We start from the raw sequence: 13,945 nt of genomic DNA on the forward strand, positions 1-13,945 counted from the left end.
GGACTCACAGTTCCACATGGCTGGGGAGGCCTCACAATCATGGCAGAAGGCGAAGTGGGAAGCGAGACACGTCTTACATGGTGGCAGGCAAGAGGGCATGTGCAGGGGAACCCCCCTTTATAAAACCATCAGATCTTGGGAGACATACTCACTATCATGAGAACAGCATAGGAAAGACCCACACCCATGATTCAGTGACCTCCCACTGCATCCTTCCCACGACTTGTGGGAATTCTGGGAACTACAATTCAGGTGACATTTGGGTGAGGACACAGTCAAACCACATCAGTGGGCGATAAAGACTGTTAAGCATTTCTGATTGTCTGCAAGGGAGCACCACTTGTTTAGTGGTGGCCCCTCAGTTTGTCCAAATCATATTTCCTTAACCCTTACCACCTCCCTCCTATGACCCTAGTTTCTGTTTCTTAGAACTGATGCTTCCAGCTTGTCAAGCTTCAGACATTGGGATCTTTCAAGTGTGTCTTCCCACTGCTCTTAAAATGAAATCCAAGATCTTAATTTTGGCTTACATGGCCCTATGTGATTTGACCGCAGCTTGCTTCTCCCTCCTGCCCCTTGTGCTCCAGCCACACCACCCTCTTCCACTCCTCCGTTCTTCCTGCCCCCGGGCCTCACACAGGCTGCTCTCATCTTGGAATACTTTTTCCCACCCATTCTGCTAACACTCCCTCATCCTTAATTGGTGGATACTTGATGTTTTTGTCTGCCCCGCACTACTGCCCTTAAGAACTTACAGGCCAGCTCCAGGCTCAACCAAGCAGCATCACAACTTCTGACCACACCGGTCAACTCAGGTCAATGAAAGCCCATTCTGGGACTGGGGAAGTACTGGGAAAGAGCAGCACACTTCTGGAGATGCAGAGGTACAGCTGGAGCTGTGAAGGGAGGGCCGGCCTGAGTGGAGGAGCCCTTGCCACAGAGTTGAGGTGGTGGTGGAGCTCAAGGATCAGCTGGGCCTGAAGTAAGCTAGCTCCACCCTGGACTTTTCTGTTGATGCATAAACTCCTTGCCCTTGAGCTAGCTGGAGTTTTGTGTTACTTCAGACTTTGAGCCCTGGCTAATATGCTCTCCGATTAAGTATCATTTTATCAAAGACTTTACCTATCTTCCTGGTTTAAAAGAGATCTTCCCCCTTAGTTCTTTCTCAGCACCTTATTCTCATCTTTCATAGTATTTGGTAGAATTTAATAAATTCGATTTAATAAAATATTTGGGTATACATTTATTTAATATTTGTTTCCCCCACTGGACCACAAAAGCTCAATGAGGGCAAGGACCTTGTTTGCTTACTTTGTCCATTACCCAGGCACCTAGGTTTAAAAGGTTTATTGTGTGAATTAGTGATTACATTAAAGAGTTGAGATCTTACAATGCCAGGCATGGTTCTAAATGCTATACATTTATTAATGTGTGTAGTTAACTCTTTGAGGTAGGTACCCAGTTTTTCTTTTTTTTTTTTTTTTTTTTCTTTTTTTTGAGACGGAGTCTCGCTCTGCCACCCAGGCTGGAGTGCAGTGGCCGGATCTCAGCTCACTGCAAGCTCCGCCTCCCGGGTTCACGCCATTCTCCTGCCTCAGCCTCCCGAGTAGCTGGGACTACAGGCGCCGCCACCTCGCCCGGCTAGTTTTTTGTAGTTTTTAGTAGAGACGGGGTTTCACAGTGTCAGCCAGGATGGTCTCGATCTCCTGACCTCGTGATCCGCCCGTCTCGGCCTCCCGAAGTGCTGGGATTACAGGCTTGAGCCACCGCGCCCGGCCGGTACCCAGTTTTTCAAATGAGGAAATTGAGGCTTTAATGATTAACTTTCCATGTCCAATTTCCCATCCCAGGTCTTGTTGGTTGCCAAGCCCTACAGAGGGTCTTTTAACATCTTTCTACCACTACCCTGATTCTCACCTAGATTATTACAATTCTTTAGAATTATCTGGAACCCCTGCCAAAGGTAAGTGCTTTACTGATTGTGAGTTCATCATTTCCTCTTGTTCGTGCTGTGCCCTTTACTGGAGTGTAGACCCCACTCCACTTGAAGGAGCTGAACAAGCTTAAATGCCATCTGTAGAAAACCTGCCATTATCCTACCACAGTTTCAGTAGCAATTCTTTCTTGTGACATTTTTCTGTCCACCTTTTATCAGTATTTGCACCTTTTCTTCCTTACTAGATTGTAAGATTTTGAGGAAGGATCCGTATCTGTGTCAAATCTTGGTATTGCCAGGTTCACAGCATCTGGTGCATAAAATAGGCACTCATCTAAAATTTTCAAGGATTTTTGAATATCCCTCAGGAGGTTCACTTCATTCTTTTTTTTTTTTTTTTTTAACGTCTCCCTCTGTCGCCCAGGCTGGAGTGCAGTAGCGAGATCTTGGCTCACTGCGACCTCTGCCTCCCAGGTTCAAGCGATTCTCCTGCGTCAGCCTCCCAAGTAGCTAGGATTACAGGCGCCTGCTATCACATCTGGCTAGTTTTTGTATTTTTAGTAGAGACTAGGTTTCACCATGTTGATCAGGCTGGTCTCGAACTCCTGACCTCGTGATCTGCCCACCTCAGCCTCCCAAAGTGCTGAGATTACAGGCATGAGCCACCGTGCCTGGCCCACTTCATTCTTAAATTGCTCTAATTTCATCAAATATCAAATTCCATTAATTTTTTTTTTTTTTTTTTTTTTTTTTTTTGAGACGGAGTCTCGCTCTGCCGCCCAGGCTGGAGTGCAGTGGCCAGATCTCGGCTCACTGCAAGCTCCACATCCCGGGTTCACGCCATTCTCCTGCCTCAGCCTCCTGAGTATCTGGGACTACAGGCGCCCGCCACCTCGCCCGGCTAGTTTTTTGTATTTTTTAGTAGAGACGGGGTTTCACCGTGTCAGCCAGGATGGTCTCGATCTCCTGACCTCATGATCCGCCCGTCTTGGCCTCCCAAAGTGCTGGGATTACAGGCTTGAGCCACCGCGCCCGGCCAATTTTTTTTTTTTTAAGAGACAGAGTCTTGTTCTGTTGCCCAGGCTGGAGTGCATTGGTGCTAGCTTGGCTCACTGCAAGCTCCGCCTCCCGGGTTCACCCGCCATTCTCCTGCCTCAGCCTCCCAAGTAGCTGGAACTACAGGCGCCTGCCACCACGCCTGGCTAATTTTTGTATTTTTAGTAGACACAGGGTTTTGCTGTGTTGCCCAGGCTGGTTTTGAACTCCTGACCTCAGGTCATCTGCCCACCTCGGCCTCCCAAAGTGCTGAGATTACAAGTGTGAGCTACCGTACCTGGCCAAATTCTGGTTAAATTTTCTTGTGAGTTGGTTGTAACTGAGTTGACATAGTACCATGGGTAGAGCAAGAAATTCTAAACAGCTGAAGGCGCAAATTGAAGAGGCTAGAAATACCTTTTTCCTCTTTTTAAAATAGCTTACCTTTACTAAATATTCACTGCCCCCCAGGCTCTCCCCTAGTTTCACTGACTCCTCCCAAGTTTTATGAGGTAGGGATATCATTACACCTTCCTATAATAAAGTCTGCATTAACATTCCCAGGCTAAGGACTTTTGCTTATTACAAGTACTTTTTAGTATTAAAATTACTTTTATGTTTAGCTTATTTCCCCTAAGGATGTCTTATGGGGGAGAATCCATGATTTTGTCTTCACAGAATAGTTGCCTAGCCATGATTAATCCTTTCTAACACAATAAACATAACTTCCTTCAAGCTTGTGCCTTGCAGACTCCAGGAAATCAGTTATTTGCAAAAGCAACCTATATTTAACTAATAGAAGACAAACCAGAACAGGCAGACATCTGGCTGCTCTTAACACATTCAAAGTGGAAACTATGACCATGTCATTTTTTTTTTAAGAGAGGCATTTTGAGTTTGTATAAAAACTGAATAGAAGAGGTCTACTTTAGATAACTAGGCAAAACTTGCTAATTGTAGGGGATAACATCACTGCAATAATAGTGTGTCAGTGTAGTGTGGGTGGATGTCAGACTATAAGAAACTGAATATGAAAGAACATTATTTCTGGAAATGTTTCAACTAGTCCTCTATTTTTGGCTACCTAGGTCCAATGACGCATTTTTGAGCTGTTAAAGTAGCCCCTCCATCTGGGCCTCATTGTCACCTATAAATGGCCACTATAGTCACAGTATCTCAGTTGTGGTTACATGAGAATGCTGGTAAAGTTGTTCCTCAGCACAGTATCAGTGTTCCTTACTTATGGGGTCATGTCTGGATAAACTCATCATGAGTTGAAAATACCCTGTCAGAAGTGCCCTTTCTACTTAAAATGTGTTCAGTTCACATTGGTTTTATCGGGATGTAGCCCCATAATAAGCTGAGGACCGTAGTGAATGGCTTATCACTTATGCTCCATCGCAAAACTGAAAAATCTGAAGTTCAACTATCATAACTTGGGAGCCATCTGTGTTTGGCGCAAGTAAACACTTAAATCATAGTTATAAACTTGATTTAGTGTTGCCTTCTCTGTTTCACAAAAACAAGTCTGAAATGCGTTTAATTGAACAAGAAAGAGGTATATCGAGTTCAGCTTTTTATTTAGTATGTTCAATTTTGGAGAATCTTAAACCTAGCCTAATGTTTCTTTCTACCCGCATTCACACCTGCCTCTCATATGCATAAAACCGATACCTAAAGCATTACCTGAGTCAATGATCAGCTGGGCATAACCATCCCAGTTTTTGTATACCGTGAAAAAAAAGACATAGGCAATGTCATGTACTGTAACACATATTCCAGACGGAAAACGTCAATTCCAAAATACCTATGAGCCAATGAGGCAACCAGGGCAGACGCTGAAGAACCGAGCAAGACGCTGTCATGACGACTATTTCTATTTTATATGTGGGGAAACAGCTCAGTTATTAAAGCCACACTTACCTACCAAAGCCTGAGGTAAACAAGTCTTTTGATTCTTAGCATTATATTCAATAAATTCTACTAGGTATTCTCTAACTGTACTTTTAATGGAATATTGAAATCTTTAAAGGAAACATTCCATGTTGGAACCAAGCAAAGGGTGGAATTTGACAAACCAGCTCAACCACTTTGGCTTACAAAGTCCTTTATTTAGTTCCTACCCTCTTCATCTGCATAGTAAATCATAGGGTTCTTCCCCCCACGAATAGGAAGTTAATCATGGCTATTCTCCAAAAAGCTAGGTGTAAATTAACTTTATCTGAATGAATAAACAACCTAAAGGTTTGGGGTAAACCACAGCACAGAAGAGGCATCAGATCTAGGCTCCAGGTTGGTCTCTGCCACTAACAGGGACACCAATTCCACAGAATCGTTAGATTTTAAATGGCTGTTTTTCTATGTACCAGATAAAACTAGTGCAATTTAATTGCTGCCAGTACTTTTTTTTTTTAATTTTGGGATATACATTTTCACTTGGCTACTGTAACAAACTAAAGGGAATTTACAGTACACTGTCATACTGTTCATAAACTTCAAAATGAGAATAGTGCCATGGAAGAGTTCCAGTTTTAACACCACTTTACAGCCGATAACCAGTATTTATTGTTTTCTCATTTGCCAGGCACTATTCTTAGCTCTTTTAAAATATTCAACCTTGACAATCCTATAGGCCATTATCTCTATTTTACAAAATGAAGATTCAAATAATTTATCCAAGGTTGCAGAGCCACTGCTGCAATCAGGATTTAAACGTTTTGCTGCACTGGTCTGCATCATTGCTTTACTGCCTCTCTAATCAGATGCACGCCAGTACCTACCACACAAGAGGGTGCGTGAATACCTCCTACTCATTCAACCTGACCTTGTCCTTGGCTCTTCTCCCTCAGTCTTTAAGATTTTTCCTTCACCCCTCCCTCCATTTGCAGATCTCCAAGGTAAACCTTTCTACCTCTACTGAAACCCTTGTTTCCTCTGAACTGGTTCCAGCCTTTAAAATGCCCTATTCCCCACATTAAAAATATAAGTCCTCATTGTGGTGCCAGTTCTTCAACCTTTTATGTCATGGTACCCTGATCAAGGCAGCGCCATCTCTTCCAACATAGCTTCAACTTGCCTCAGCTTATACTATTCCAAACTGCCTCTGCTGCCACTTGAGCTCAATCTCACATGTCCTTTCCAACTGCTTACAGCAGTCTACACCACAAACTCATGTTTGATTTCATACAATCCCGTGGCTTTCTTGTTCTGCCCCTTTGGGGTTAACCATACCCTCCTCCACCACTTAGTATAAACCCTGTTCCCAGGCCTCCATTAACTTTCACACTCAGGCTGATTACACACATATATTTAACAGTACAGTTTTACACAGAATGCTAAGAGCACTTTTCTTCATATTTTACAGAAGGGCTTGAAACATACAGACTTTCTATTAGTGATCATACAATAGCACATCCGAATCTAATTCCTAAATAGATGATGCATTATAATTTTAGAATTTAAAGGCTTAATGGCAATAATCAGGGGAGGAAAAAGAGTAAGTTTATTTTACATAACTGACGGAAAAATAAATTCAAGAAATTGTAAATAGAATTTAATATGGTCTCATGCGCCCTGAAGGAGGTGGTGCCCGATTTGGAGGGGTAATTGCTATGTCCAAGTAATCTCCTATCTGGAACTTCTGCGACTGCAGGGTCATGGAATCATCAGTCCCCTTTCTGCCAGACATGGTGCTGCCAATCTCCTTAACTCTGCAAGAAGAAAAATCAACTGTTAATGGATCAAAACCAGTAAATCCCAGCATGTGCTACGAAGTGAGTCCCAGCATGTGCTACAAAGTGAATCCGGCACCAGATCTGCTCCATCTCTTTATAACACGGCTCCAAAACTTAAGGACTTTATTAAGCCAAACCAGATCTGAGTATAAACTCTATTCTCCCACTAATAAGACTCACTGAAGGAGTGATTTCTATCAGTTAAAACATACTAAAAACAAAGATATTACAGGACTTAAAAATGAGAAGTTACTTACCTATAGCCGGGTCTTTTAACATCAGTAAAAACAATTGCAAAATTGAAGTGAGTGCCCTTCTTTCTAGCTTCTGGGTAGACTTCTTTTACTAAGCTTGTCAGTTCTTTCAAGGTTGCATCCATCCTGGATTTTTTTAAAAACAGATATTTACATTTGTTTAATCAGCAATATTATTAAAAGGATACTGACAATGCATTAATCACATATATGAGTTGTGACTTACGTTAGAAACTACCAGGGTCTTATACTAGAGTTTACTTTTAAAGCAGCTACAAATACTATTTGCCTCCAAAAACTCCGTGTACCAGCCTTACTGCTGGAAATTTCAATTAATTAGACTCAGTGCTAAAAGGGACTTCAGAGATTCCATATGCCATCTTCTGTTGCTACACAACACCTTATGGCCCAGTGATTTACCTAAGGATAACTAGTCCAAATAAATCCAAATATGCAAAATACATGTATTCCATTAGTTCTAAGACATGTACTCTTCCACATTTTAGCATCTCTGAAATTGGAGTGTATCTTAGAATCAATGTACTAGGAAAGCATTTTCATACTGACATGTTTTGTTTTTGAGAGTCTCGTTCTGTCGCCCAGGCTGCAGTGCAGTGGCATGACCTTGGCTCACTGCAACTCCGCCTCCCAGGTTCAAGCAATTCTCCTGCCTCAGCCTCCTGAGTAGCTGGGATGACAGGTGCCCGCCACCACACCCAGGTAATTTTTGTATTTTTAGTAGAGACAGGGTTTCACCATGTTGGCCATGCTGGTCTTGAACTCCTGACTTCAAGTGATCCACCCACCTTGGACTCCCAAAGTGCTGGGACTGATTACAAGCGTGAGCCACTGTGCCCAGCCAGATGTGTTTCTTCTTTCTTAGATGGAATCTTAAGTTTTACAACAGATAAGAGTCCTAGAGCCAATGAAATATACAAAATTTTCTTAGGATGAAGCACAGGCTCTTGTCACAATAAAGTTTCTTACCCTGCAAATATTGATTTGAATGCAACTTTCATATAGTCCCCTGAGCTAATAGGACACAATCTGAAAAAATATTTTAAAATATAAGCTTTTTTTTTTTTTTTTGAGACGGAGTCTTGCTCTGTCGCCCAGGCTGGAGTGCAGTGGCCGGATCTCAGCTCACTGCAAGCTCCGCCTCCCGGGTTTACGCCATTCTCCTGCCTCAGCCTCCCGAGTAGCCGGGACTACAGGCGTCCGCCACCTTGCCTGGCTAGTTTTTTGTATTTTTTAGTAGAGACGGGGTTTCACCGTGGTCTCGATCTCCTGACCTCGTGATCCACCTGTCTCGGCCTCCCAAAGTGCTGGGATGACAGGCTTGAGCCACCGCGCCCGGCCAATATAAGCATCTTAGAAATAACCTAGTATACATTTTTTTGAGGCGCGGTGGCTCATGCCTGTCATCCCAGCACTTTGGCAAGCCAAGGCGGGTGGATCACCTGAGGCCAGGAGCTCAAGTTTGAGACCAGCCTGGCCAACATGGTGAAACCCCGTTTCTACTAAAAGTACAAAAATTAGCCAGGCATGGTGGCACACATCTGTAGCCTATAATCCCAGCTACTCGAGAGGCTGAGGCAAGAGAATCGCCTGACCTGGGAGGCAAAGGCTGCAGTGAGCCAAGATTGTGCCACTGTACTCCAGCCTGGGCAACAGAGTGAGACTGTCTCAAAAACAAAAACAAAAAAATCTGAGGTCACACTGGTTTATCTGTCTCAGAGGTGAGTTTTTTTTTTTAACCTGATATTTTGATGTTATTCTGTATCAGTTACAGGTTGAGTATCCCTTACCCAAAATACATGGGACTGGAAATGCTTTGAGTTTTTTCAGATTTTAGAATTTCTGCAGATACGTAAGGTATCTTGGGGTTGTGACCCCAGTTTAAATAAGAAACTCATTTATGTTTCAAACATACCTTATACACAGCCAGAATATAATTTTATACATCATTTTAAGTAATTTCGTGCATGAAAGGAAGTTTGGTGCACGCCTGTAATCCTAGCTACTCAGGAGGCTGAGGCAGGAGAATCGCTTGAACCTGGGAGGCAGAAGTTGCAGTGAGCCAAGATTGCGCCACTGCACTCCAGCCTGGGCGACAGAGCAAGACTCTCTCAAAAAAAAGAAGTTTGTGTCGGCCGGGCGCGGTGGCTCAAGCCTGTAATCCCAGCACTTTGGGAGGCCGAGACGGGCGGATCACGAGGTCAGGAGATCGAGACCATCCTGGCTAACACGGTGAAACCCCGTCTCTACTAAAAAATACAAAAATCTAGCCGGGCGAGGTGGCGGACGCCTGTAGTCCCGGCTACTCGGGAGGCTGAGGCAGGAGAATGGCGTAAAAACCCGGGAGGCAGAGCTTGCAGTGAGCTGAGATCCGGCCACTGCACTCCAGCCTGGGAGACACAGTGAGACTCCGTCTCAAAAAAAAAAAAAAAAAAGAAGAAGAAGTTTGTGTCAAGAACTTATGTGTGCAATTTTCCACCGGTGTCATGTCAGCTCTCAAAGTTTCAGATTTTGCAGCATTTCAGATTTTGGACTTGCGATGCTCAATCTATATTCTGATACAGAGTACATACTTACGATGATATACACCAGAAAGAATTTTTTCCTTCTAAAAATATTTTCAATATTGTCTTGCTCTTAATGAGTTTGGGGGATTTATATCACACCTTTTATCAGTTCTGACAGTGTGAAACCTACACAAGCTTCCCACCTTCTAAGGACTAACTTTCCAGACCAACAATTGGAGTGCCAAGTGTTGCTTTTTCATCACTAGTCAGGAGCTTGAGGACAGGGTGGGGTTCAGTACTTGTGTCAGCTTGACGAAGCTACAGGCCCCAGATACTCAACCGAACACTAACGTAGGTATTGCTGTGAGATACTTTATTGATGTGATTAAAGTCAACAACCAATTGACCTTAAATTCAACGGTCTATCCTATATAATCTGGGTAGGCCTGATTCTATTAGTTGAAAGGCCCTAAGAGCAGCCTTTCCTTCCTGAGAACCTACCCTACAGATTTGACAATTAAGTGCCTAGACAGCCCCCACAATCACATAGGCCAATTCTTTGCAATAAAACTCTTTTTTTTGGGGAGGGGGGGATGGAGTCTCGCTCTGTCGCCCGGACTAGAGGCAGTGGCGCCGATCTCGGCTCACTGCAATTCAAGCAATTCTCCTGCCTCAGCCTCCCACATAGTTGGAATTACAGGCGCCTGCCACCACACTTGGCTAATTTTTGTATTTTTAGTAGAGACAGGGTTTTGCCATGTTGGCCAGGCTGGTCTCCAACTCCTGACCTCATGATCTGCCCACCTCTGCCTTCCAAACTGCTGGGATTACAGGTGTGAGCCACCATGCCCAGCAGAAATAAATCTCTTAACACATCTCTCCCAATTCTGTTTTTCTGGCTGAGCCATGACTGACTTTGGGGGGCACAGCCTGCCTCCACTGGGCTCCTCTGGAATCCCACTCCTTTTTCCATAGCTTGTCTTGGGGCTGCCTACTTTAACCTCACAGTCTACTTCTATTGAGAATTTCCAACATATGTTAACTAATTTTCCCTCATTACTATTTCTGGGAGTGAGGGCAGGCCTTTGCATTACCCCCATTACCAATCATCCAGTCTCAGAATCTCTGGCCACCATTTTGAGATATAACTTAAGGTGGTTCCTTCTTTGTTTGGTTGCAATTTATGGACAGGTAGTTCAGGACAGGATTTTTTTTGTAATTTTTTTTTCTTGATTCAGAGGAGGTGGTCTGTGGAACAACCTCACCCTGCCATCTTAACCCTAAAAATCACTCTATTCATCCGCTTTCCCTGATAAAAGGACTACAGGGAGGAGCAGTACCTTCTTGACTTTATACCCTCAGAATCTAAGCACACACAGCACCCGGCAAATAGGAACTCTTATTTGTTGGAAGAAACACACTTCAATTTCTGAAAAGAGATTTTCATGAAGTCATTATTCAACAGTTCTTCCATATAAGCTAAATCAAACTTCCTGGAACACTTACCCTTGAGTGATGCTTAAATACAAGTATCATACTACTACATAAATTTAACAAGCACTTCCAAATAAGATAAGTAAGGTCCCGATATTCAAGGGATTAGCTCTAGTGTACAGGGCTTAAACAGTTTTAAATTATACACATTCTGGGGAATATAAAATAGTGCAACTGCTGTGAAAAAGTTTGATGGTTCCTCAAAACTTAAACAAAATTAACATATGACCCAGTAATCCACTCCTAGGTACATACCCAAAATAACTGAAAGCAGGGACACAAACACATTTGTATGCCAATGTTCACAGCAGCATTATTCACAATGGCAAAAAAGATGAAACAATCCAAGTGTCCATCAATAGATGAGTACATGTGATGCACACATACAATGAAATATTATTCAGTCTTGACAAGGCTGAATGGATGCTACAACATCAACCCCGAAAACACCATGAAATAAGCCAGTCACAAAATGACAAACACTGTAACGAGTTCACTGAAATGAAATATCCAGAATAGACAAATTCATATATAGACAGATAATACATTAGAAGCTACCAGGGGATGGGGCGGGGGAGGAATGGGAAATTATTTTTTAATAGGCACGGTGTGTCCTTAAAAGGTTACCAGCACACTGGGCATGGTGGTGTGTGCCTGTAGTCCCAGCTGGTTGAGCCAAGGAGCTCAAATCCAGCTTGGAAAACAGTGCAAGACTCCATCTCTTTAAAAATTAAAACAAGGCAGGATGGCGTACAGGCTTTCTGTTGGAGGGAGGGATAAAAACTTGTAGAAATAGTGGTTGCACAACAATTTGAATGCTATTAATGCCAACAAATTATACACTTAAAAACAGTTAATGACCATGCACGCTGGCTCACGCCTGTAATCCTACACCACTTTGGGAGGCCGAGGCGGGCGGATCGCTTGAAGTCAGGAGTTCCAGACCAGCCTGGCCAACATGGTGAAACCCTGTCTCTACTAGAAATACAAAAATTAGCCAGGTGTGGCGGTGGGCGCCTGTAATCCCAACTACTGGGGAGGCTGAGGCATGAGAATCCCTTGAACCCGGGAGGCAGAGGTTGCAGTGAGCCGAGATGGGCGCCACTGCACTCCAGCCTGGGCGACAGAGTGAGACTCAAGAAATAAGAAATGGTTAACATGGCAAATTTTGTTACATATGCACACACATATGTATTTTGAGACGGAATCTCGCTCTGTCGCCCAGGCTGGAGTACAGTGGCGCGACCTCAGCTCACTGCAACCTCCACTTCCCAAGTTCAAGTGATCCTCCTGCCTCAGTCTCCCAAGTAGCTGCGATTACAATTCTATGCCACCACACAAGGCTAATTTTTGCATTTTTAGTAGACACAGGGTTTCATTATGCCGACCAGACTGGTCTCAAACTCCTGACCTAAAGTGATCCGCCAGCCTCAGTTTCCCAAAGTGCTGGGATTGCAGGCATGAGCCACCGTGCATGGCTTGTTATATAACTTTTTATCGCAATAAAAAATTTATTTTAAGCCAGGCGCGGTAGCTCACACACCTGTAATCCCAGCACTTTGGGAGGCCGAGGCAGGCAGACAACCTGAGTTCAGGAGTTCGAGACCAGCCTGGTCAATATGGTGAAACCTCATCTCTACTAAAAATACAAAAATTAGCCAGGCGTGGTGGTGGGCACCTGTAATCCCACCTACTGGGGAGGCTGAGGCAGGAGAATGGCGTGAACACGGGAGGCGGAGCCTGCAGTGAGCGGAGATGGCGCCACTGCACTCCAGCCTGGGCGAGAGCAAGACTCCGTCTGAAAATATATATATATATACACACACACACATATATATATAGCATATACATATATTTTTCAGTTACACACCTTTTACTTATATTAAAAACCCATTATGGTGTCAATCCAAGGAGTTATGTGCAGCGCTAAAGACAAGCCGGCAGTAGTTTGTAGGGAGATACACCCAAGAGATGAACACTCAGGAACCATCTTCACTAAACACACACCAAAAGCTCTTCCATCAACCCTTAGATAATAACTCGGGTTTTGGTAGTTTATTTTTCACTTTTGGTGCTTTGGTACCTAAGGCTTAATATTACGTGGAAATGCTCTTTGAGAATAACAAACACCACTCGACAGCATCACTCTCCCTTACCATGCTGTCCTAGTGCAATTTATTTGACCATGAGTCCCTTTAGGGCGGATACTACAACTTAATCATCTACCTATCACTTTTGTACCTAGCAGCCATAACAGTGCTAAATCTTGGGTCTGTGCATTCTTAACCGCCCAAAAGTTGCAACATTAATCACAAAAGCGTTACAATAAAGGCAAATCTCCTTTCACCTAACAACAAAAACTTCTAACTTCCCGAAAGTTGAGCCTGAAGACCCCAAGTGGAGGAATGAAATTTAAATCAAGGAGAATAACTCTCTACACTGGCAAAGGCAATTAACTGTTGTTCCAGGTTCCCGGCCCGGGTCCGAGCCCGCCCCCGCCCTCCTCACCAAGTGTAGATCTGCAACTCGCTGGACGGTACATTTCCCCGGGAGAACTCGTCCATTCGGTGGTGGCGGCCGTTATTGGTGGTGAAGACCCGCAGCAACAGTGGGCATGTCTGAGGGCGAGAGAAAAACGGAACGGCAGAAGTTAAAGACACCAGCTGCGAGCCCGGACCTCACCTCTCTTCCCGAGGCGTTGCGGCCTCCGAGCCGTCCGGATACCAAAAACACCGTCTCCTCCCGCACACAGGCCGCGCCTCTGCACCCTGCCGGGCCCACCCCCAATCTCTTCCCGGACCCCAAAGCGGAGGGGACCTTCACCTTCTCGCGGTCGATTGGCTTCTCTGGCTCCTTCTTAATTTCCTCCTGGGTAACGCGCGACTCCACCGCCATCTTCCTCCTACGGCCCGCTAGACGCTCGCCCTGACCTCCGACCCCTGCAGCGAGCATGAGCACGAAGTCTCT

General features: G+C 44.2%; 1 protein-coding gene across 1 annotated transcript; it reads right to left on the minus strand.

Moving 5' to 3' along the window:
- Positions 1 to 5,061: 5,061 nt before the first annotated feature.
- SAP18 (Sin3A associated protein 18) lies at positions 5,062 to 13,942 on the minus strand. Its single transcript, XM_045377618.2, has 4 exons — positions 13,802 to 13,942; positions 13,487 to 13,596; positions 6,963 to 7,085; positions 5,062 to 6,681 (listed from the first exon to the last, which is right to left on the minus strand). The coding sequence occupies exons 1-4, from the start codon at positions 13,928 to 13,930 to the stop codon at positions 6,525 to 6,527; spliced, it is 519 nt and encodes a 172-aa protein (XP_045233553.1). The 5' UTR covers positions 13,931 to 13,942; the 3' UTR covers positions 5,062 to 6,524.
- Positions 13,943 to 13,945: the final 3 nt, after the last annotated feature.

This window comes from Macaca fascicularis, chromosome 17, assembly GCF_037993035.2.
Source record: "Macaca fascicularis isolate 582-1 chromosome 17, T2T-MFA8v1.1".
Lineage (NCBI taxonomy): Eukaryota > Metazoa > Chordata > Mammalia > Primates > Cercopithecidae > Macaca > Macaca fascicularis.

Bases quoted from the DNA above. Each gene is read 5' to 3' on its own strand.
- SAP18 (XM_045377618.2), bottom strand. From the start codon at position 13,930: ATGCTCGCTGCAGGGGTCGGAGGTCAGGGCGAGCGTCTAGCGGGCCGT. The intron at 13,597-13,801 runs GTGAAGGTCCCC...TCTCGCCCTCAG, and splicing joins AGCCAATCGACCGCGAGAAG to ACATGCCCACTGTTGCTGCG. The intron at 7,086-13,486 runs GTGAGGAGGGCG...AAAAAAATCCAG, and splicing joins GAGTTGCAGATCTACACTTG to GATGGATGCAACCTTGAAAG.